The sequence below is a fragment of the Triticum aestivum genome, chromosome 7A, assembly GCF_018294505.1.
Source record: "Triticum aestivum cultivar Chinese Spring chromosome 7A, IWGSC CS RefSeq v2.1, whole genome shotgun sequence".
Classification (NCBI taxonomy): Eukaryota; Viridiplantae; Streptophyta; class Magnoliopsida; order Poales; family Poaceae; genus Triticum; species Triticum aestivum.
The window spans coordinates 737,672,388-737,696,814 of record NC_057812.1 but is presented as its reverse complement, the minus strand read 5'-3'; the positions used below and the strand labels follow the sequence as shown (position 1 = coordinate 737,696,814).

The following is a 24,427-nucleotide window of genomic DNA, read 5'->3' as shown; positions in this document are numbered from 1 at the left end:
ATTATGCATGTCATGCACTATTAATCTTGTCAATAGTCAAAGGTAGTCTTAAAAAATGCATTAGGCCCTATATAGATGGAAGGAGGGAGTAATATTTTTTGTCCCTAAACTTGGTCAAAGTTTGCGAAGGTTGATTTTGACCAAAACTAATACGCGAAGTAAATAAAAATTAGAGGGAGTATATATAGGACATTAACAAGGTGGAAGAAATGTACCACACCGCATTATTGGTAGTGGAAGATCTAGAAAGTAGGACTAGGACATATATTTCTAAACAACTTAAGCACACATCACAATGGTTTTGATACTGAAGAAGATAGGAAGTACAAGCACATCGTTGAAGTTCACAATATAGCTGTCTCCTCCGGGACGCCATGGCAGAAGCCAGCAGGGAGGCCACAGGCGCAGCGCCTCAACCTCTCCACGTCGTGGTGTTCCCATGGCTAGCGTTCGGCCATTTCGTCCCCTTCCTCGAGCTCTCCGAGCAGCTCGCCAGGCGCGGGCATGCCGTCACCTTCGTCTCCACGCCGAGGAACGTCGCCAGGCTGAGGCTCGTCAGCCCCCGCATCCGCCTCCTCCCCCTGCTCCTGCCGAGCGTCGACGGCCTGCCGGACGGCGCCGAGTCCACGGCCGACGTCCCGCCAGAGAAGGTGGACCTCCTCAAGGTGGCGTTCGACACTTCGACGGCCTCGCCGCCCCTTTCGCCGGCTTTCTTGACGAGGCTTGCGCCGGCGGGGACGGTGCGACGGAGTTCGGCAGGAGGCCCGACTGGATCTTCGTCGACTTCGCACACTACTGGCTCCCGCCCATCGCTGAGCAGCACAAGGTACATGCATAGCTTTTCCATGGCGTGCGTGCATGGCTCCCATCCCATCAGGCCATCACCATGCTCCATGCTGGCTTGCAGGTGCCGTGCGCCTTGTTCCACATCTGCCCGGCGCCGTTCATGGCCTTCATCGGCCCCAAGGCGGCGAACGACGCGCACCCGCGGACGACGGCGGAGGACCTGATGGCGCAGCCGCGGTGGATCCCGTTCCCGACCACCATCGCCCACCGCCTCCACGAGGCCAGGGACATGCTGGTCCAGACGTTCCGCGCCAACGCGTCCGGCCCGTCCGACGCCTGCCGGCTCTGGCAGACGGAGCAGCGCTGCCCGCTCGTGATCCTGCGCGGCAGCCGCGAGGTCGACGGCCCGCTCGGGCCCTTCCTGGCCGACCTCTTCAGCAAGCCCGTCGCCCTCTGCGGCCTCCTCGCCCCATACGACGCCGCGCTCGCCGCCCAAGAAGGAGCCGACCATGTCGACGACGAGAGCGAGAGCGCGAGCCTCATGCGCTGGCTGGACGAGCAGCCGGCGAGGTCCGTCATCTACGTCGCGTTCGGGAGCGAGGCGCCGCTGACCGGCCACCACGTCCGCGAGCTGGCGCTAGGGCTGGAGCTCGCGGGCGCGCGGTTCCTCTGGGCGCTGCGGGGGCCGAGCGCCGCGCTGCTCCCAGACGGATTCGAGGAGCGCGTGGCCGTGTCCGGGCGCGGCGTGGTGCGCGTGGGGTGGGTGCCGCAGGTGCGCATCCTGGCGCACGGCGCGGTGGGCTGAGCTCGCTCGCGGAGAGCTTCCTGTTCGGGCACCCGCTGGTGATGCTGCCGCTGTTCCTGGACCAGGGCGTGACGGCGCGCGGCATGGCGGCGAGGGGCGTCGGGCTGGAGGTGCCCAGGGACGAGGGCGACGGGTCGTTCGGCAGGGACGACGTGGCCGCAACGGTGCGGCGGGTGATGGCGAGGGACGAGGAAGGGGAGGCGTTCGCGCGCAACGCCGGGGAGCTCCAGGCGGTTCTCTGGGACAGAGCCAAGCAGGACGAGTACGTCGACGAGCTCGTGCAGCACTTGCTGCGCCGGTGATGCTGAGCCTGAGCGAGGCTCGCTTCTCGTGGACAGCGAGTGTGCGATGGTTTTTTTTTTAGCATCAGTACAAACACAAGCGCTCATATACATACGCATGCGCTCATCCCTATGAACGCACGCACACACCCTACTCCTATGAGCACCTTCAAAAGACTGAGCCGGCATATCATCTTGAGATTTACGAAGTCACCGTAGGCGCCTCGTCGTCGACGGGAACGTCTCCTCCTACTGAAAGCGCGTCGCCGGAGATCCTGAAATAAATCCAGAAATAATACGAGCACCAGGATTTGAATCCTGCCTGGTGGATTGGGAATACTACTATCCACCTAACCAACTCAACCACAGGTGGCCGAAATCAAAATGCACGTTGTCTCATGCTCAGTGCTCAGTAATACTATTCGTACGTACTCCCTTTGTACAAAAAAATATATAAACGTTTAGATCAGTAAAATAGTATATAAAACAGTATAAATAGTAAAAAATATATAATGCTATTTGTACGTACTTCCTCTATACAAAAAATATATAAGCGTTTGTATCAGTAAAATAGTATTGTAAATGCTTTTATACTTCTTCACGTACCAGTCTTACAACAAAAATCTACGCACTAGTTCAAATCTAGTGCACTCTGCTTCGGGGACTCCCTTTCCTCCTTTTCACCCTCACCAACGCCTTCTTGCGCATTGACGAACGCACCTTCCAGACATACCGCACATCCTCATCGAGGCCGCCATCGCGCTCCCTGGTGGATGGACCCCAATCGTGTCTTCCTCTTCCGCGGTGAGATCCACGTCCCGCCGCCCTCCCTCTTTCCCCCGACATGCCCTCCTTCCACACCTAATACTCCAACACCGTCTAGGCCACCATAAAAGCACTGCATCATTGGGACGTCAGATAGGGCCGTTGCCGACAACCTCCGCACAACATGCGTCACCGTCCCAACGCCCGTGGCCAAGGTGCTCGAGGAGGATCCCTACCGCATCGTGCGACCGGTCGAAGGGTTCTATGACCGACAGGGGTTCCATACATCGCCACATCGTCGGGATCTGCTTGATTGCGCGTGAGGTCGAGGCGCAGTCAACACAGATAAATGGAGAGGAGAGAGTAATTTTTGCATTTTTTGGGACGGGTCCCACATGTAAGGAGGTTCCCGGTCAATAGTCAAATCAACCTCTAATGAGTCAAAGCCGAGCAGAGGGATGATTGCTGAACCAGGTAGTTAGTTTGGGGTTATGGTGGTGAGCCGAAGAGGACTAAATACGGTGTGAATCGGCGGGTAGTGACCCAATTCCTCCTCCAGCTTTTTTGAGGACGTGCACGAGCTTGCGCCATCTCCCCACTCGCACAAATTTGACGCCACGGTCCCCCACCATGCACTCTGAGAGCCTAACTGAGTGGGAACGGCTGATTCGGTTCTTCCTTGCGGGGCCTATCTGAGATGTGCTTTAAGTTTCGTGCTATGTAGACCCAACAATGCTTGTAGGCAACCGTACGGGCCAAAAATGCACCCCCGAGACCTAGCTGGAAGGTATGCAGAATACCAAGCACGCCTAAATTGTTTCTCGCACAATGGTCTTCTTTCCTCGTAAATGATGCTTGGAAGAAGATGCAAACCCCAAAAAAATTGTGTGACCGCCTACGCAAAATGGCATGAGCATCACGACCTATGATCCAAGCTGCATATGCGGCTGGTTTGGCCGCACGCCGGGAAGGAGACAACAAAGGAATCTAGTATTTCCTATGCTAGAGAAAAATGTATTTTCGAACACAAACATCCGAATAAAATGAAAAATGTATTCGACGATATTCGTTGGTTCCCGTGCCCGAATTCCATTCGTTTTCAAAGAAAAAGTGGGACCGGTGGGCTCGTGCCGCGGACTACTCGTGGTTCGCCACCCACCCACCACCACCACCCCACCATCGCCATCACACCACGGGAAAGAAAAAGGAAAAAAGGAGCTTCCTTTCTTCTCCCCCGCTCCTCGGATTGGATCCCTCCCCTTCCCTCCTCTGATTCCATTCCGTTGGAGCCCTCCTTTCTTGATCTCATCTCTCCCCTGATTGGTTCAGACAGGACTGCCGGCGCCCCTCCCTCCGCTGCCTCGCTCCCCACGGCGGCGAGGCGAGACCCACCGGCGACGCGCGGCCAGGTAACGCTCCCTCCCTTCCCCTTTCCTCCGCTCCGTCCAATCACCTCGTTCGAGCTCTTCGATCCGTATTCCATAGGCCGCGGGACTCGCGCGGATTCGGTAGAGGACGATGGGATCCACCATTGGAGATGAGAGGCGGATCCGTTTCTCCCTCCCATCTTGGCGGAGAGAGTGGACATTTGAGAGAGAGAGAGAGAGAGAGAGAGGGAGAGGGGAGAACGCGTCGACCTACCCAGTGGCGGCTGTACTGTCGACATGTATGCTGAACCTCATGTCTCACAGTGTCAGAGCTTCAGGCCATGACAACCTCTTTCTTTACTGTATTGCCTCGATCATGTGAATGTATCTCTGTTTAGCCTGGTTCCTCCGCGTATCCGTCTTCTTTAGGAATATCAAGCCTCTTATTTTTCTTTGCTGAGTGTTTGTTTTGCTCAGCTCAGTGACAATCAGACAGAAGTGGTCTGCTCCTTGCCTAATTGTCTGAGACCACCTACTAAAAAGAAAAAGAAAAAGAAATGCCCGATGCTTGTTGGCTGATGGAATCGCCTCATTTGTTCTGTTTGAGATTGACGCACAATTGCTTAGCTGCGTAGTTCAGGATGGTACTGTATATTCCTTATTGCCGTATGACTGGTATGAGCACAGGTGCATGCATAATTTCCATGTCCTTTACATTGGGGAATATATAATATGTTGCCATGTTGAAGAAATTAGCTGCTTTGGTGGTTACTGCTGTCAGCAACGTTTGCCCTTGACTTTGTTTTTGGTGAATAATGTGCCTCTTCTGTTCATGTCAATGCAGCCCTGAATTGAATCAGCTACCATGGCGGCCTTGCCGTTAGCCACGGCGGAAGTCTGCGACGCCAACTCGCACCTCATCACCGGCGGCGAGCTGCGCGCGCTGCAGCCCATCTTCCAGATCTACGGGAGGCGGCAGGTCTTCGCGGGCCCCGTCGTGACGCTCAAGGTGTTCGAGGACAACGTGCTGGTGCGCGAGTTCCTGGAGGAGAAGGGCCAGGGCAGGGTGCTGGTGGTGGACGGCGGCGGCAGCCTGCGGTGCGCCATCCTGGGCGGCAACCCCGTCCAGCAGGCGCAGAACAACGGGTGGGCGGGCATCGTGGTGAACGGGTGCATCCGGGACGTGGACGAGATCAACGGGTGCGACATCGGCGTGCGCGCCCTCGCCTCGCACCCCATGAAGGCCAACAAGAAGGGGATGGGCGAGAAGCACGTCCCGGTCACCATCGCGGGCACCAGGATCTGCGACGGCGAGTGGCTCTACGCCGACACCGACGGCATCCTCGTCTCCAGGACCGAGCTCATCGTGTAGGAGAGGCTGACGCCTCGTTGGTCGTGTTGTTCCACTCTGTGGTTGTATTTGCTTGTCTGTAACATGATGGATGAACTGGGCTCTGCATAAGAGAGGAGGGTGCTTGCTGTTGCTGCCTCTGCCCTCCCTTATTGAATCATGTTGTATCTGAACTTCAGATTCAGAAGCCTGTAATAATTGTCATGTTGTAATGCTGTTGCTGCCTCTGTGGTTTCTGTTCTCCATATTCTCTCGTCCTTACCAGCTGGCATGCGTGCCGAAACTGCAGATCGGCCATTTGGTGGTGCGCGAGGTTGCCGAAGCGGAGTACGCCGGCGCTCCCATCCTGCCTGAAGCGCCCGTTGGCGGGGGCACGCCGGAGAGGGGACCGGTGGTTCAAGGGCAGTTCGGAGCCTTGCCAAGACCAAGAGCATGAACAGGCACAACATCATTGTGTTCCTCGCTGTGTGATGCGTATGTCGTCCATGGCGCCGTCCATCACCAACATCCCCCTCCGGCCACCTAGATGAGCCAGTCTGTGCTGTCCGGCGACGTGTGCGAGTGATATATCTCTCGTACTGGTTGCAAAGGTCTCGTACCTTGGTAAGGAGGGCTCAGCTCTGAACTGAATGGTCTTAGATCTGAACCTGAGATTCAGGAGCTATGAACTGAACTTGTAATAAAGGTAAGCAGTTGGATGCCTCCATTGCACTGAATGAAACTTACTCGGGCTGGCCAAAATGTACTGGTGTTTTTCAGTGGAGCAAAGCAACCAATATCAAGTTTTTTTGTAATATACGGTGAACATTTAAAAAATTGAAATGAACATTTTTTTAATATACAGTGAACATTTTTAAAATTTTATTATATGGTGAGTATTTGTAATAATGATAAGCTTGTCTTGCTTAATCAAATGAAATGAAGAACGGGCATAATAATAAAGCCAATTGGGTGCCTGCATTCCGCTGAATGAAACTTACTTGGACCGATGAGAGTTACTTCCTCCGTTGCATTCCGTTGTAAGAGCATCTCCAACAGCCACGCTAAACTAGCTACGCGCCGCAAATTAGGCCGTTTTAGCGCGCGTGCAACGCGGCGGGTCGCTCCAGCGAGCGCGCAAAAACGGCGCGCGCGCTATAACGGGTTGGGTGCGCGGTTGAAAACACTTACCCGCGCGGCGTATTTCGGGCGCCAGCTACATGGAGGAGAGGAAAGTGAGCAACGAGGAGCGAGCTAAGTTGTTGGAATGGGAGAAGCACTTATTCTTCTTGGACACATCTAAACTCAATGCGGCGCAAAAAGAGTATGTCAATCTTGCCCAACAAAAAGTCTTAATCCAAAAAAGAGCCCTGGTTCGTGCAATGGGTGGCGGTGGCCTCGGCGCCATGGGAGGCATGGGTGGCTTCGGAGCCATGGGAGATATGGGTGCACCTCCGGCCGTCATGGGAGGCATGGGTGCACCTCCGGCCGGCATGGGAGGCATGGGTGCACCTCCGGCCGCCATGGGAGGCATGGGTGCACCTTCGGCCGTCATGGGAGGCATGGGTGCACCTCCGGCCGCCATGGGAGGCATGGGTGCACCTTTGGCCGTCATGGGAGGCATGGGTGGCTTTGGAGCACCCTCCGACGCTATGGCCGCCATGGGAGGCATGGGTGCACCTTCGGCCGTCATGGGAGGCATGGGTGCACCTCCGGCCGCCATGGGTGCAATGTCTTTCGATGTCACACACATTCCCATGAAGATGCTGTTGAAGATCTTGCCAACACCGTCGGAGCTTCACATGATGCGGAGAGGGAGGAAGATTCATCTTCGGAGGCGGAAGAGTCGTCTTCGAAAGATGAGGACGAAGACGAAGACGAGGAAGATGAAGATTGATGTGTCTTTCATGTCTTGAACTTTAGTTTGCATTTGAACTTGGTTGGATGAACTTATGGGTATGATTTTGAACTTGTGGGCATGAACTTTTATTCATCAACTTGATTGTGTCCCCGATTATATATAACTCTTTGCCTATGTTGCCGGCACACCGGTGCCGTTTTGTGGACTCGGTTGCGCGATGCCCTTCGACCTTGGGCTTTTGTGGTCGTTGAGACTGGTCTGTACGGCGTGAGTGAGATAAGCTCCTTATTAGTGGTTTTCTTTTCCATTCTTTTCCCGGGCGTCAACGGTGATCCTCGTCGTGTTGCGCATTTGAGTCCTTGAACGACGTTTTTGCCAATCTCTTGGTCTCGAATTTTTGATATGGTTCGACGACGTTGGCAATACACCGGTGTCTCTATCTTCTCTTTGCCCCCACAAAAAATATCTTCTCTTTGCCCTATATTATTATTATTATTATTATTAAAGTGGCATGGCATACCATTTATCAATCAATTTACTCAATAAAAAGAAAAAGAAAAGAAAAGAAAGGAAAAACCACACGATAATGATAGAGCAGAGCTCCACCCTGTCTCCTCTTCTTGCTCTGCTCTGCTCGAACCAACCGCAGACCGGAGCCACGCTCGCCGGCCGGGGCACCTCCTCCTCCTCCGCCGCCGCGCTGATTCATCCCTCCCTCACTTCAAGCCTCTACTGCCCCGCCAGTCTCCCACCGTCGCGACGCCGCGGTCGAGGGGCTAGTCTGCCTTTCCTGGCGCCGCCGGAGGGAGACGACCGCCCGCGACTGGAGCAGACGAGGGAGGCACGCGCGACCGGGAAGGCGCTGCTTTCGCTCGAGCCGTACGCCGACGCCGGTGGCCACTCCGGTAAGCGCGCAGCGCGACTACATGCTCCTTCCTTACTCTTGTCAATGTCCTCTCTGCATCTACACTACTAATTACTCTGAATCTTAAACTCAAGGCAAGCCAAACTTTGGGTAGTCATTTATATGCACCGCCAAATTTGTCTGCCTCCACGTAGAGGCAAAAAATGTTTCCTTGCTGAAGGCAACTGTCTGAAATTAACTGTAATCCTATTCCATCTGGCTACTCCAGCATATTCAAATAGCATCATTACTGACAAAACACCTATACAGCAGATGGGTATTCCTATCTGATGGCATGGCACGCACTAAGAACTCACCGCTACCTGATGCCTTGCCTCCCACCGGCGGCGACCAACTAACTGAAGCTCCCTGGAGTCTGTTTTTCGCTGTCAACATTGCCTCCTCACGGCTTTGCCGGTAAGAGTGGTTGGTTACCTTTCTTCTGTCAAAACGTGAACGTCTCATCAAATGAGGCTGACTTGGTGATTCTTGTGTTTCATGGAAAATTTCATCATGTTTGTTTCCTAAATGGAGTCCCAGCATTTCATCCGCCTGAGATCTATGCAACTGTTAAGCCACATATAACTGAACAATATGTCTTCCTTATTGCAGTATTATAAGCTCAAGTGCATGATTTGCATGCATATCTTTGGAGAACCTGTTGCTGTTATGCAGATTGAATGAGCAGCTTTATTACTCCTGCTGACAACACTTGTTTTTCTCGAAAAGGTGCTGACAGCGCTCGTGCAGCAGCCCTGCTGAACCCAAAATGGCGGCCTTGCCACTGGCCACCGCGGAGGTCTGCGACGCAAACTCACACATGATCACCAGCGGCGAGCTCCGCGCGCTGCAGCCCGTCTTCAGGGTCTACGGTGGCCGGCGGCTCTTCGCCGGTCCCGTCGTGACAGTGAAGGTGTTCGAGGACAACGTCCTGGTCCGTGCGCTCCTGGAGGAGAAGGGCCAGGGCAGGGTCCTGGTGGTCGACGGCGGCGGCAGCCTCCGCCGCGCCCTCCTGGGGGGCAACATCGCCATGCTGGCGCAGAACAACGGGTGGGCCGGCATCGTGATCAACGGCTGCGTCCGGGATGTTGATGAGATCAACGAGTGCGACATCGGCGTGCGGGCTCTCGGCTCGCACCCGATGAAGTCGGACAAGAGGGGGATGGGCGAGAAGCACGTCCCGGTCACCGTTGCTGGTACCAGGATCTGCGACGGCGAGTGGCTCTACGCCGACGCCGACGGTATCCTCGTCTCGAGGACCGAGCTCAGCGTGTAGTGCAGGCCTTCCAGTTGCCTGTGTTGTTCCTCTCTGTGTATGCATTTACTTGTGTGTAAAATGATGTATGTATGAACGGATGAACTGGGCTCTGCACAAAACAGAGGACGTCTGTTGCTGCTTCAGAACAGAAGCTCTGATATCTGAACTTGAGATGCCAGGAGCTCTCAACTGAACATGTAAATAACAATGGCAGGCTTGCCTTGCTTGATCAAATGAAATGAACAATAGGGAATTGGGGATAATAATACTAATACTTATTGGATGGCTTCATTGCACTGTCAAGTTTCTGTATTATGTTGTGCTGAATGAACCTTATTCAGAGCTCAGGCTGATAATGATGAGATTGTATGCACATGTGTTCTATGATGGAGCAAAGTGAAGCAGATCAAACAATGTGCTTATGTTAATCTTGATGGAGATCCTAGAAGTAGTAGATGTTTGCACTGCACTGTCAAAATGTGTGTCATGTTCTGTCAGCAGTCCGGTAGTGAGGCAGAGCAGAGCAAACAATACTCTGCTACTCCACCAACCAAACCCCCCTTCGACCCCCACACCCACGCCGCCCCTTCCCAAAGCGAATCCGGCGCCGCCGCCGGCCGCCGCCCCACGGCCCGCTCCCAGCTCGAGCATATCCTACCTAGGGGAAACCGCCGGCGGGCGTAAGAAAAAGATGCTCTTTTAGGGGGAAACCAGCCAGCCCCCGTCGCCATGCTGGTGCTGGCGCTGGCGCCGGGCGTCAGGCTCTAAATCCACCTAGGGTTTCGGCCGGCGGCGATGCGGGCATACTCCGCCGGCGCCGGGGCCGGGGCAGTCTTCCTCGGCGACGGCGACGTCGACCCCGAGGCCCTCACCGAGGAGGACAGCCTCGTCGGCGGCGGCGACTCCAACTCCGTGGTAACCTCCCCCCCTCCACTGAACCCATGGCTGGTTAGCTCGTTCCAATCGGTGGTGAAACCCAGTGTTGCCCGGAGCAGAGCAGATTGGCTTCAACCTCTAGTGAGCCTGGGGTTGGATTTGTAGTGCTACAAGCTATGCTTTTCTTGTTAGGATTTGTCCATTTTTACCATGTGTTTCATTGTAATAACCAGCATGTGAACCTGAATGCATAATGACAAAGTAAAAAAGGCTCTGTTCATTGCTGGGCATTTACTTCGAAAAATGCTGTGTATTTAAATGCACATAAGTACAAGGTTTCCGTGCCAGAAATTTTGCCTTTGGTTTTGTGGAATGGGGCGGTAGGGAAGTGTCATTTTGTATTTTTCAAGGTAGACAGTTGGCATTTACTTTGACCGGCCAAACATGCGGAGGTAGGAATGTGTTGTTTTGTGAAATTAAAACATTCTGTGTATTTATTTATTTTTCAAGATTGACTGTTGGCAGTTACTTCGACCGACCAAAAATGGATGCATATCCTTTAAATGCCCCAGAACAGCATGTTTCTTGTAACAAAACACAACGTCGTGGTTTTGAGTGTTGACCGTTGCTTTATCTGCTAGGATTGCTTGCATGGATCATACAGCAGCTCTTTAAGCCTCCACGGTGTCAGAGTTGACGACGAGCACTCGGCTCTTGAGAACAGCAGCAGGCCTCCTAGTCATATTAATATCCTAACACCACAAGGTACAACTCTTCGAAATTCATCCTGCTCTGTCTGCTGTTACTGCTTTCTCTGTGCCTGATTCCCCTCTTCATTACAGATGTTGTGCCCATCGAAGTGGCACGGTCTAGGTTCCTGGACATCATCATTGACCATTTTATTGGCCAGAATGTTATTGAGGTGGAAGAACCCTCTCTCTATGACTCTATCCTGGCCAGCAATAGAATCAACAAAAGAAAGCAACAAGAGGTGCAATACGAAGGCGACCCGAGGTTTGCTTTGCCCTTGATGTACATAGCCAACTTGTACGAGTCTTTGGTGAGCGACGTCAATGCACGTCTTGCTTCCTTGACCGGATCCCGTGAGAAAACTATTGGGGTAGCTCTTGAAGCTGCCGGCGGCTTGTACAGGAAGCTGACCCAAAAGTTTCCCAAGAAAGGTATGATGATGATTAGTGAATGGAAATTTGTATTTGGTCGCGCCCACTCTACTCTGGTTATTTGTTCTTCTCATCCGAGTCTCCTTTGGTGTTATGTGGCAGGAAATTGTAGCTTCAGGAGGAGGGAGCTGGCTACTTCTAATGCAACAAAGACCAAGTTTCCTGAACTTGTAGTGCAGGAAGAAAAGCGGGTCCGTTTTGTTGTAATCAATGGTTTGGTGATCATAGAGAGGCCAAATAATATGAGAATGCAGGATGCGGAATGGTATTTTCTCTGATTCACCCTGTATTTCCTTCCTTATGCATCTGTTGCTTGTTCACTTTTTCTGTATTATCATATCTTGGGAAACTTTTGTTATACTCCCTTCAGTGCTACTCCTAGATATTATCAAGCCATTTCTGAGTAACCCTTTCTTATACTCCCTCATTCCGTAGTAGTTTTCGCTGAAACGGATGTATCTAGACGTATTTCAGTGCTAGATACACCCGTTTGAGCGACAACTAATATGAAACGGTGGGAGTAGTAAATATGGACTTGAAACTGATAAGTTCCTTGATAATATTTCTTACTATAAACGATGCTCTCTTGTAAATTGTGTGAAAGTTACTGTTTTCATAAGCCAAAATACTGCATATTCTTGAATTGGTGGCCCAGTTACAAAAAAAAAACTTTTCCTTTGACCAAATTCTGCTTCTAGAAACCCTTCCTTGTTTTGAACTTACAGACTCTGTATTAAATATGCACTCGAAACAGATACATTGCTTTGTAATATTTCTTACTATAAACCATCGTCTCTTGTAAGTGGTGTGGATAAAGTTACTATTTTCATAAGCCAAAATACTGCATATTCTTGAATGACAGACTCCGTTCCTTTGTTGGCATTTCCTTGGAACAAATCATATATATTTTGTTTCCTTGCTTAAGGTAACTATAAGAAATTGACTGTATTCTTGTCCGATTGCTTTCAATATAGGATGAATTATGAATACGAAACTTCAGAAGTTTGCTAATATAATCAAATCTTCAGTTAATTAAATTAATTATAATTATAGGCAAAAGCTTTATTTATCCTCACTTTTCCACTTTGACTCTTGGTACCCTCTGATATGCCATGATTTATGTATTTCTAAGTCTTGATTTTTTTTTTCTAAATGTGCAGGTTCAAAAGATTGACCGGTCGAAATGAAGTGGCCATTTCATCTAGAGATTACAAATTCTATTCACCTCGACACAAGTACAGGCGTACCCTGCAGCCAGTATTTGACATTCCTGGCACATCCGTAAGTGTATACTGGATTTAAGATTCTAAGGTTGCAGCTAAACCAATTCCATTATTCATTTAATTGGTTCCTCTGTCCAGGTTTTGTCAGAGGATGAGACTTCTCCATTGGTTTGTTCTTCAGAATTTCGTCCACCATTCGAGGTAACTCTTATCTTTTGATACCTGTCATGACTAGTGACAATATCCCAAATTCACAGTGACTTCTCCGGTCCTTCTACTTTGTTAAATGAGATTATTTTTTTCTGGTTCATCCACCTTTTCAGTTGGTCACCACTAATAGCTTGCTCTCTTCCAGATGCAAAACCAACATGAGTCATCATCGAAGCGACACATTGAACAGATAGAAAGTCAACCTTACTTGCACTTTCTCGATCAAGCAGAGCATGACAACATCCAGCAAAACCAACATAGTTCTCAGTTCCCTCCCATTCATCCATGTGCATCGTCCTCGCAACTGTCAGATAACCCCCAGCAGCACCAGTCCTATCTATCTCCGCATCTATCTTCCATGCAAGCTGGACACAACCACCTTGGAGGACGCTCGAATATTCTTGTGAGTGAATCTTTATTTTTAGTACTGGCCAAGTCACATGCCAAATATAGTACTCCCTCTGATCCATATTACTTGTCGCTCAAATAGACGGAGGGAGTAGTATCAAAATGTTCATCATGCAGTAATTAGTTGCAAGTCATCCTGTCTGTCTGCACTGCATTATTTCGACAGCTGAACAAAAACAGAAATCTACTTTTAATGTTCAAATCAGGTGCACTGTTATTGAATTGTCTTGATGGCATGTTTTGTATTTCAGCCAAGCAGCCCTGCAAAGTTCTGCGACGAGTGCGGTTCGCCGTATTTAAGGGCGACATCCAAGTTCTGTTCAGAGTGTGGCACCAAGAGGCTAGGGATCTGACTGAGTGATACATAGTTAAGCAATTTTGTCGCAGTTTGATGTTGTTCCTTTTTTCTGTGGGGAGTTCAATGCTGTTTCGGCCATGATGCAGAACCCTGTAGAATGGGTTTTGGTTGTTGTAACTGAACTTGAGTTCACTCTTGCTTCCTTCAATGGAAATGTATATCGATGGATGTGACTCCCTCATTTATTAACTGTTGTGCCTTACTATGATCTATATACTTTTTCTTTAAGTGAAAACAATTTATGGAATAAGTGGAATATATTTAGCCGTTGTAGTCAGCAGCATACAGTTTACAAAAAAATGAGCCATTTGCTTTGTGTAAATCGAGAGGAATTTTGCATATCCATTTTATCACTTTCATTCTAAAATTGTCTCCTGGTGCAGAATCTCATAAAATTACATTACTTGTCAAACAAATCATGAACCATTGGTCTTATATTTGAGACCGAATTAACACACCACAAATTGGTCGTCACTTATTTCTTGAGCAAAATATTTTCTTTACCAAATTAACTTGAAGCCATTTGTTCTATCACTTGCCATCTCATGCAACTCCATGTCAATCTCCTTCAGAGCGTCCTTGATGCTCGACAGCTTCAACTTGAGCACCCTCAACCCCTTGGTGGCGCGAGCCCGCTCCATCTTTGCCGCCTCTATTCCTTTGTGCAGGTGATCTGCTTTCTCGAGAAGGGTGAGGAGGCTGTCGGCGCGCTCGCGCATGAAGCCAACGTCCATGCCCATCATCTCAAAGGACTCCAGGGCCTTCTTCCACCGCGTGAGGTCCTCGCAGGCGGCGGAGGCCCTCATGCCCTCGGCTATGAGAACCGTCTCGATGATCACTCCTGCAGCGAGCAAAGGGCATATGGGCTTCTGCATACGCCCATGTAGGAGCGACTTCCGGAGCGACCTTGAAGCTTCTGAAGCTTTTGCCAACGTTGAGCTCAATGCCTGGTTTCAAGGATCCAATGCCATCTTCTTTGTTCTTGGCTGATTTCGAACCCGGTGGCCTCCCTCTCTTGCTCTTGGCGGTTTTGAGAACTGGTGGCCTCCTCCTCTTGGTCTGTAAAAGAACCAATCAAAGAGTCGGCTATTTTTTCCCAATAAGAAATTTAGGCTCTTGGTCTGTGAAATACATCAATATTTGAACAGCAAAAATTTCTGAAGAGACAGATTTAAATTATTGAATGTAAGGCCTTATGGGTGGCTGAAAGTCATTGAAAATGTCTTAAGAGAGACAATTTGAAAATATTTCATGGAATGCCTTACCGGAGGCTTATAGTCATCACTCTTGTCACTCTTGGCATCGCTGCTACTGCCGCTGTCAACCAACATTGGCTTATGCTCTATCGTACTGTTGGCTGGCCACCTTCTCTTCCTCTGAAAATAAAGTAATCAACCAAAACAAAGCAACAAATTCAGCATGTGTTTACATATGCCGCAGAGATAACAGATAATCTGAGACATGAAAAGTACTTTTATGAGAATGACCAAAATTTCCTTACTTTGTAGTTGTAGGTAATAGTGATAGTCCTCACTTCATACCGAGAGCCTGGACGCTTTACTTGCTCATTTTCTGAACCGCCGTTGTCGACCAATGTGAGCTTTGGATGTGCCAATGCCATCTTCTGCCCCATCTCGGTCTTGACAGATTCGAGGGATCCCTCCCTTCCCCTGGAAAATAGTTAGGAAACCAAGTCAGATGACTCATTGTTATGAGCATAAACATAAATTGCACACTAATTTTTGTTACTGTACTAAACTTTAACTAGTGAATGTAGAAATAAGTAACAGTAGCAGTCACTAGTCAGTTCGTCAAACGCCAGAAACAAAAATCTCCCGCAACATTACCCCAATGACGGATCGCGGAATACAGTCTCGGATAAAAATAGACAATCTGGCATGTAAGGTAGCGCGCGTGTGCGGGTTGTGTTGTGCGCGTCCATATTAGTTTACAGAGGGAGTACTCGCTTAATTAGATTAGAAAAGACATTAGACATATCAGGGAGTTTCAGCAAAATTCAGATGGGCCTTTTCTTGGCATGTAAGGTAGCGGTACCACCAGCAAAGAGAGAATAACAAAAATGTGTATCTCACTCTCAGGGATTGGGAAAATGAAGAGGACTCTTTTCTTTGTCCTTTTTTTCCTGTGCCGGGAAGAGCTCACTAAAAACTGTTCACATATAAGTAGATAAATAGACCAAAGCATGAAGAAACCTCATAAAATCCTTGTATAATAAATAAAAAGTGCAATAATATTTAGTTTGTCGCCACATTACCGATGAGCACTAGAAAAAAAAAAGATGAGCACTAGTAGAAGGAACAAAGGGGTTCCAAATGTAGGCGTGGCTGAAGATTCAGAAACAAAAGGTGGAAAGGCTAATTAAATGGTCGACAAAGAAAAAAGACTACTGAAATGGCCTCAGAACAATCTCACTAACTTTAAATTTTCCTATGTTCAATTCATCGACCGACGCCCAACCCGCAAACTGAGCCATATATATGAAAGTGGCTTGCTGTTTTTATCCGAGTCATTGGATATATGATAACTTGCATTTGACGAGTACTCTGAAGCTTGGATAAGGCTGAATGAACTGACTAAAATGCAGCAATGTGAGATTTGTTGGTTCCATGAAGGTTCTAACCATGGGCGGGGAATCACCTACCGGCGTGCCTCCCTCCCTCTGGAAATTATGCGACAGAGTTATCTGTAATTGTCAAGCGAGTAAAGGTCAGTCAGATCTATAATTAATTTTGTCACTGAATCTCATGTATTAGCAATCTTTTTTTTTTTGAGAAAAATGTATTAGCAATCTTTTTTTTTTGAGAAAAATGTATTAGCAATCAGTAGTGGTCACTAGTCAGTCCATGGCAACGAGCCCAATAAACCAATGGTTCAAGAAACGGTACAGTCCATGGACGTTTTTTTCCGTAATCTTCTCAAGTGCTATCCTATAGCAAAGGTAGGGTCAGGTGGGCCAGGATGGGCCGGGTCCGATGTGGCGAGCGCGCCCGGCCCCCGTATCCGCCCCATATTTAGCCTGGATATGGTGGGTGTCGATCAGCCTAGGCGTTTGAGACCCATTTGAGGCGTCCACCTGGGTCGAAAAAACGTGACCGGTCAGTGATCGGGCGGCCCGCCTAGACGTACGAGGTGGGTTTGAGAGGTCCGACTGTAGATATTATAACTACTCCAATTTGTTGGTCAACCCTTTGTACCATAGTTTTAAAAACCAGATCAGTGACTAAACCAGTGAAGTTGTCGGTTCATATTTTCATCAATTGATTGGACCGCCGGTTCAGCGGTTCGTCATCTGGTTTTTTAAGGCCATGCACGTATTGAGACGGCCCACTTTCGCTGGTTTTTATCCAATCCAATGTGATTTTGATGCGTTTACGGCGCCGCTATGTCTAGCTTTTAGCGAGACAGTAGCTCGAGGGATCCCGTAGTCGCCCTGCCAATAGGGAGTCTTGCACTGTTTCCTTTGCTTGCGTTTGATTTTTATATACATTTTATATTTCTAAATATTTTTGAGTAATAGTTTATTTATTTATTTTATTTTATTTACTTTTTAAAATGTTGATCAGCATTAAAAAGTCTTGATGTAACGTAAAAAAGTTGTTTGCATAGTGTGTAGAAAATGTTCACAATATTCAAAAAATAATTTTCATATTTGAAAGATGTTCATATGTTTAAACATAAGTTCGTGGCATTTAAAAAAATAATTCATACAATGTCAAATTTTGTTTGTGCAATCTTCAGAAAATATTTCGTACCATTCAAAAAAGGTTCATGAGTTTGAAGAAAATTTCCGTAGCACTTAAAAACTGTTTGCACAACTAAAAATAATATTCATGGCATTTATGAAAAATGGTCATTGTGTGTTTAAGAAAATTTCACATTCTATTTTGAAGATGTTTAATGTACATTTGACAAATGTTCAAGGTGTATTTAAAAAAGTATTCAAATTGTATTTGGAAAATGTTTAACGTATATCCAAATAGGTTCAACATGTATATGCATTTTCAATGTGTATTTAAATAAAGTCAACGTGTATTTTAAAAATGCAAAAAAGGGAAAGGAATGAAAAACATAAAATTCAATAATGAGACTGATGAAAACCAATAGAGAAAATAAACAGGCAATAAAAATGAAGTATACCAAGAAAACACCGAATAACAAAAAAGAAAAAATAACTCGAAAGGTTCTAAAACAAGTTTGTTTTGAGAAACTGGTTCTAAAACAAGTCTGTACCAGTCAGTACTACCTTTCCAAATCCGGACCATTGGGCCCACCCACTAAGGTGGCCTCAGAGGCGAGCTCAGGTTATATCTTGCTGTACAGCGAGATATAGCTTTTTCTCAGTTGTACAGATCTATTTTTGAGCCATTTACTAGAAAACTAATTAAAAGGTTGCCTACTGTGAAACTTTAAACAAATGCTGACAAATTTTATTCCTTTTCAACATATTTTCAAGAATTTTAATAAATGCTTCCAAGTTTGAAAAAAAATCAGTGGATTTTAAGAATGTTTGCAACTTTATAAAAATATATTATGTAATTAAAATAATTTTTAGGATGTTTAAAATGCTTATCAAATTACAAATATTCCCCAATTAAAAATAATATCTGAAAATTTTAAAATGGTCTCAAACTAAAAAAATCATGCTTTCTAAAAATAATATTAGCAAATTTAAAAAACATTCGTGAATTTGTGGGAAAAAAACACCACCTCAATGTTCTAGCATGCATGCCTCTTCGGTGAGTTCCAGTAGACCAAGATTGTCCCAAACCTCCCTTGCAACATTACATTCAAATTACACATGCTTTATATCTTCATAATAGATCGAGCACACTGTACACAAATAGTTACTCGTTACAATATTCTCGTATGCTATGTATGTCATTTGGAGAAGCTTAAAAACATATTATACAATGAATTAGCTCTTAGCCTAACAAGCAACGTTTACACGCTCTTAAAATAATGCGATGGTTAAAATTAAACTAGAGAATATAAGAGATGACATCTAGTACATTGGTTAGAATTGTCGTATCTTCTTTTCTTGAGAGACCTTCTCTTAGGTAAGAGATGGCAATCCTTTTTTCCTCCATTCACTCTCGTTTAACTCATCAACGATCTTAGGTGACATTGCGAAGACAGGATCATTGTACACGACCTAAGGTAGCTAGCTCTATATGAGTGTGTCATGTGGGAGGGCTGGTGCAGGATGCACTGATGACGGCCCACATGACTCGAAACGACAACAAATGTATCATTGGCAGTGCCAACGATACCTGTCATTGTTCGCACCGACATGTCGAAGTACTACCGGTGAAATATTATATTTTAGAAATTTATGTCATAAAAATAATATTTAAAATATTCCCCCAAATGACAGGTACTACCTTGCTTGTGTCCATCTAGTGGCCCCACAACCACTCGAAGTCAGAAGGGAGTACCTCGCTTTTGTACACCCCAGAGAGTGCCACCAAAGCATTAATGAGCCATAGAGAAAGACATTCATTTATTCATGTTAGATGAGCCCGAATTATTGTGTAACTGGCCCGTGCCTGGAGCCACCCACCCTATATGGATAGGAAATCATGGAATACCTTACTTTCCGTCCGGTTATCCAACCAAATGATACCATCAATGGGCCCTAGAGAAAGCATCGATATATTTGTGCAAGTCACCATTTTAGCATGGATTAATGTGCATGTGGTTCCGTGTCAGAAGATGCCCACCTCACGCTTTCAAACAACCTAGTCGAAATGTGGAATTTTAAAGAGCCTAAAAGAAAGACATGGATTTATTCGTGCTAGTCACTGTTTGTGTTTGGATTAATGCACATATTACCGGGAGCCATCCGCCTTAAATTGGCAGAAACCAGGGAGTATCTTGCTTCTGTCTAGTTGTCTAGCCGAATAGTACCATCAATCATTTGTTGTAGAGAAAGACATCAATTTATTTGCTCTAGTCACTACATAGATGGCTAGATGCCAAGAGTCGTCCCCTCAAATTGACAAGGAGTACATTACTTCCGCCTGGCTATCCAACCGAATAGTACCATAAATTATTAATGAGCCTTAGAAAAAGATAACGATTTATTCATGCTTGTCACCATTTTAGCTTGGATTAACGTGCCGATGGCTACATAGTGGGAGTCGCCCATTTCTAATTGGTAGGAAGAACCTCGCTTCTGTCCAGCTACCCAGCAGAAGGGTGTCATCAAGTAATACTGAGCGATAGACAAAGCCATCAATTTATTCGTGCTAGTCACAATTTTAGCCTAGACATCAAACCAGTAGGAACCAAGGAGTACCTTGTGTCTATCTGGTTATCTTGGGGAACAATATTGCCGAGTATTAATGAACCCTAGAAAACATCAATTTTTTCATGCCAGTTGATATGTCCTATATGTATCTATAATTTTTTATTGTTTCATGCTATAATTATATCATGATGGCATAATATTGGCATCAAATTTTATATTTTCTTGATTAACCTATTAATACAGTGCAAAGTGCCGGTTGTTGTTTTTTGGATTTAAAAAAATCAATTTTTCAGGGACCAAAAAACCAAAAAAAATACTAAGTTTCATGAAGAAATGAAGCCGGAGGGACCTGGACCCACCTGGACCCCCTAGGCCACATGCCACTGGTCGGCGCTAGCATCCAATGGGGAGCATGGCCGCCATAGATCTTGCCTCCATCGCCTCTATCTTCCGCTGCCTTTATATACTCTTGAAAACCTCACAAATATTAATAGAGGATTTTTGCGCCGCCCACCTCTCTGCTCCATGAGATCCAATCAGGTACTCTGCCAAGGAGGAATTCATCACACAGATCATTTACATGAACATTGCTGCCACTGTGTTCATGTGTGAGTAGTCCTTTTTGTACTATTGGAACATAACTATTTTTTCCATTATAATATGGCATCAGCCCACATCCTAATAAGATGGCATCATCCCACGTCCTAATAAGTTGGATGAACCATTTTTCTTCTTATAATGGCAATGGTGGGTAATTATTTCACTCAAAACTAGTCTAATTGTTATAAAATTCCAGCCTATTAAATAGTCAGTCAGATGTTTTTGTTTTTAAGGGGTTTTCTAACATTTTTTTATCTTTTTTCTCGGGAGCCCGTTGATTAATTTTAATATATAATAGATTGTCAGTCGGATGTTTTTAGTTTTGAGGGATTTTCTAGCATTTTTATCCTTTTCTGGTGAGCCCGTCAATTACTTTTAATATATAATATATTAGGTTGTGTTGGCTCCTTCCAAAAAAAGCCTTGTACATATTGTTTTATGGGCCATAAAAAACTAGGGCCCAATATATACATGTGTAACCAATAAAAACACATCTTCCGTGGGAACTGGGCTTACCAAGGAGGCAGGTCGATGCTCAAAGTAACATATGTGTTATACCATGACTTACCAAATGTCTTGGTATTTTCTAGTTTCTCTTAGTGTATCATTCCTAGTTGCTATCTCAGTTTCTAAGTTAAGGCCCAAAGCAAGGTCCATGTTATACTGGCGTATTATGGATTAAAGGACGACCACTTCTAGATTAGATAGTTCATAGATAGTACAGGATATGGATGTAATAAATGGGATCGTTGATATATTAGGACGTAATCAATGTGATCAACAAAGGATTTGGACGCAATTAACAACCAAACAAATTTGACCACAATTATTTTGTATATTAGAGTAAAACTTAGTTGGGTTTAACTCCCATTTAATACTTCTTGATAAGGATATGGATGTAGTCAAATGGCAATCATTTAATATTTCAATTTTTGTAAGTGTTAATAGTTCTATATATGGATGTGAATACTTACATCATAAGAAAGACATATCAGTGGTTGCAAAGAAGGATGTCAATGCATTCACATATGTATATTTGGACGAGAGTTAATAGTATCCATAAACTAGCACCTTTTATGAGTTATGTATGTTAATTCTTACTAAATATTTACATAATCTTAGCATATCAAATAGCACTCCCATACAACCCTTTTATTCTATATAAGGGGAGTACATCTTCTCATATCCTACACCAATATGCTGTTAGCCAATAGTACCTGTAAATCTCTAGTTTTCTGTAGATACTTGTGCTTCCTATTTGTAGTAGTAAGTTTCTTCCTCTTTGTCCACAATAGTATGCCGAGGAAAGAGAGGCGGTCAGGTGTGGCATACATCCAGAATGACAAAGACCGTGATCTCACCTTCTACAAGCGACGTTCCGGTTTGTTCAAGAGGGCGTCTGACATCTCTGCCCTTACTAGGGCTAGGGTTGCAGTCGTCCTAGAGACAAAGAATGGAAAGATGCACTCATTTGGGACGCCATTGGCCGATCCCATTGTTGATGCTTTCCTATTTGGAGCTCCACCAGCAGTTCCCTCCACCAATGAGGCAACCACTGCTAGGATTGGAAGCCTACAAAACGAGGTGGCTCAGTTGGACATGGAGAACATGACCGAGGAAGACCGAAAGAAACTTTCCATCCTTCGTATGAAAAGTATCCAAGAAGAGAATCCAAGTATGGTGGCAAATCTTATCTTCACGAAGGAACAAGATCTCGGTCTTGAAGCTCTAAATAAGCTCTTCAGTGAGCTCTCTCGGGTCCAAAAAGACATTAGATGCCGTCTACCTCCATTGCATGGTCGTGAAGCCAAGACCAGTGGCACATGTGTAGCACAAGATCTGCAAGTACCAAGTGTTCTGCCGACAGATCATTTGGGTACTACTCATTCACTAATGCATCCATCGTGGCCTCACAATCTCTTACAACTCCAGCCACCTGCAGATCCACTACCATCACAACCAGAACAAACTTCGGTACCACTTTTTCCTATGCAGGTACCACAAATGTTTGACTTTGCGCCACCATCTTTAGCTCCACACTTGGCTTCCCATGTCCAACCCATACCAAATCAGGTACATGAGCAAACTCAACCCGAGGAGTTGCATGTTCAGAACTATGAAAGTCCTTGCAACATAGTGCAACCACAACAAAGTGATGCAAACCACGACTCAACGTCAGGGCATAATTTGGAGGCCTCTCCACTATTTGGGTACTCGAGTGGCAATGCTTTTTCTATTGATGACCCATTTAACACTGAACAATGGGGTCATGCTCTATCAGATCAGTCGTTCTACAATAGTTTCCTAGGGATGGATGATTACTTAGGCTCTAGCGGTACTGATCTAGGATAGTCTTCCATGGTAAATGGTGGATGGGTTGATGTGCCGCCCTCTTCTACTGGACAAGATATTGATGGTCTTATAGACTATGGAGAGCTTTTGTAGATGCTATTTAGCGCTTACATTTAAGAGCTAAATTGAAATAAAATATATTTGTTTCCAAATTCATTATCCTTCGGACTATTTTCTTAATTAGGATCTTTGGGGAAAATATGCATGCTAAGTGTTCCAGGTCTTGGTCCATGATGTGTTTTCATCAATACCTACAATTTTGTTTTTTATTGTTGTTTAGATTATTTTCATCTTACGAATGAAGGAAGTGGAACATGTATTTCAACAATGCACCTTTTATAATATTGTGAGGCAAACATTAGCGTGTCAACTAAAAATAGAAGCCATGCTCATTAAATAAATAAATTAAAAGATAGAAAACAAATCCAAACTTCAACTCAAGAGACTAGAATCCATTACTTCTGATTGCATAACACTACCAAGAACAACAACTGCACCTCATATTAATTAATAAATATGAGAAATCATGGTTTTCTTAATAGACGTGAATAGACCGTTGGCCAGCGACGGTGATCGGAGATATTTATGGTTGGGATTGTTTACCGTTTGGCACCTTTCCAAAAGAGCTAAAAATTAGATGATTTGTTTCCATCTAACCCAGATATAAATTGATACATATCTATTGTTGGGAATGGGACGTTCCGTTAACAGCATCTACAGCCGGGACTTGGCAAATCCAATCCCTCAAACGCCCGGACACGTCAATTACCATATCTCAAATCCATACAAACTCATGCAACTACGTCGATGCACATACATCGTCCAACTACTCCATCACACTACACTATACATGCCATCGGACTAGCAAAATTTGGCATGTCTATGGTGGAGTTTACCCACGACTGCCCTTGCCCTTCCCGACGCCTTTGCTGTCTTCACGGAAGTACCGGTCGAAAAAGCAGTACAGATCGAGCTGGATCTGCTCGTCGCCGGTGCTGACCTCGCCGTCTTCTTCGGTGGTAGTCCAGCCATGGCACGGACCGCCCGTTTCTTCTCTCGGGCAAGGGCGCGCGTGTTCCTCCGCAGCCGTTTCTTCACAATGCGGGTGCGGATGGCTTCTCCTCTGCGGCCGCCTGCGCCGCCGTATCAGTCGCCTCCACTGCCGCCATTTTCGCCGCGATACGGGACTCGGCGGCCCTTATCCTCTCCTTCCCACAGCGGGCCGCCCGTTACCGCTGGGACTCATAGTCTCCCCGGCCGGTGATGGGGAAGGAGAGGTGTTCCGGCTGCCGGGACCACAAGGATCCAGCACCAGAGGACCCGAGCGCCCGGTGAGCTGACGCTAAGGCGTCGCGGCGCACGGATGGACCCGTCCGCCGGCCAGGCACTATCATTGTCAGCAACGGAGTGCAATGCGGACTGCCATTGCCTCTTCCAACCCACACGGGATGACACTCCGGTCGACGAATCCAGACTGGCCGGAGTCTGATCCGCTGCCTGCCATGGCGGAGAAGGCCGGAAACCGCCGGAGGTGAGCTGGGGTGGCAGAGGGGAGTGGAGTGAAGTGGCTAGGGTTTGCTCTGGTGAGAGG

The 24,427-nt window shown here is 46.6% G+C and overlaps 4 protein-coding genes and 1 pseudogene across 7 annotated transcripts; all 5 read left to right on the top strand.

The window, feature by feature from the left end:
• Window positions 1-333: 333 nt before the first annotated feature.
• Window positions 334-2,256, top strand: LOC123147267 (putative UDP-rhamnose:rhamnosyltransferase 1; annotated as a pseudogene).
• A 1,542-nt stretch (window positions 2,257-3,798) lies between these two features.
• LOC123149851 (putative 4-hydroxy-4-methyl-2-oxoglutarate aldolase 2) lies at window positions 3,799-5,582 on the top strand. The gene is made up of 2 exons (XM_044569610.1): window positions 3,799-4,046; window positions 4,849-5,582. Exon 2 carries the CDS (start codon window positions 4,870-4,872, stop codon window positions 5,374-5,376), a length of 507 nt encoding a protein of 168 aa, XP_044425545.1. The 5' UTR covers window positions 3,799-4,046; window positions 4,849-4,869; the 3' UTR covers window positions 5,377-5,582.
• Window positions 5,583-7,775: 2,193 nt separating this feature from the next.
• Window positions 7,776-9,648, top strand: LOC123149849 (putative 4-hydroxy-4-methyl-2-oxoglutarate aldolase 2). Of its 4 annotated transcripts, none has more exons than XM_044569603.1 (3): window positions 7,776-8,100; window positions 8,373-8,516; window positions 8,829-9,648. In XM_044569603.1, exon 3 carries the CDS (start codon window positions 8,869-8,871, stop codon window positions 9,373-9,375), a length of 507 nt encoding a protein of 168 aa, XP_044425538.1. In that variant the 5' UTR covers window positions 7,776-8,100; window positions 8,373-8,516; window positions 8,829-8,868; the 3' UTR covers window positions 9,376-9,648. The 4 variants fall into 4 exon arrangements, with proteins under 4 accessions (XP_044425538.1, XP_044425542.1, XP_044425541.1 ...); XM_044569607.1 differs by having other exon boundaries at window positions 8,373-8,525; XM_044569606.1 differs by having other exon boundaries at window positions 8,370-8,516.
• A 226-nt stretch (window positions 9,649-9,874) lies between these two features.
• Window positions 9,875-13,825, top strand: LOC123149848 (uncharacterized protein At2g02148). Its single transcript, XM_044569602.1, has 8 exons — window positions 9,875-10,272; window positions 10,875-10,998; window positions 11,076-11,414; window positions 11,517-11,679; window positions 12,575-12,695; window positions 12,776-12,838; window positions 12,993-13,250; window positions 13,507-13,825. The coding sequence occupies exons 1-8, from the start codon at window positions 10,153-10,155 to the stop codon at window positions 13,606-13,608; spliced, it is 1,290 nt and encodes a 429-aa protein (XP_044425537.1). The 5' UTR covers window positions 9,875-10,152; the 3' UTR covers window positions 13,609-13,825.
• A 7,856-nt stretch (window positions 13,826-21,681) lies between these two features.
• On the top strand, window positions 21,682-22,836 carry LOC123148786 (MADS-box transcription factor 22-like). The gene has a single exon (XM_044568269.1). It carries the CDS (start codon window positions 21,682-21,684, stop codon window positions 22,834-22,836), a length of 1,155 nt encoding a protein of 384 aa, XP_044424204.1.
• Window positions 22,837-24,427: the final 1,591 nt, after the last annotated feature.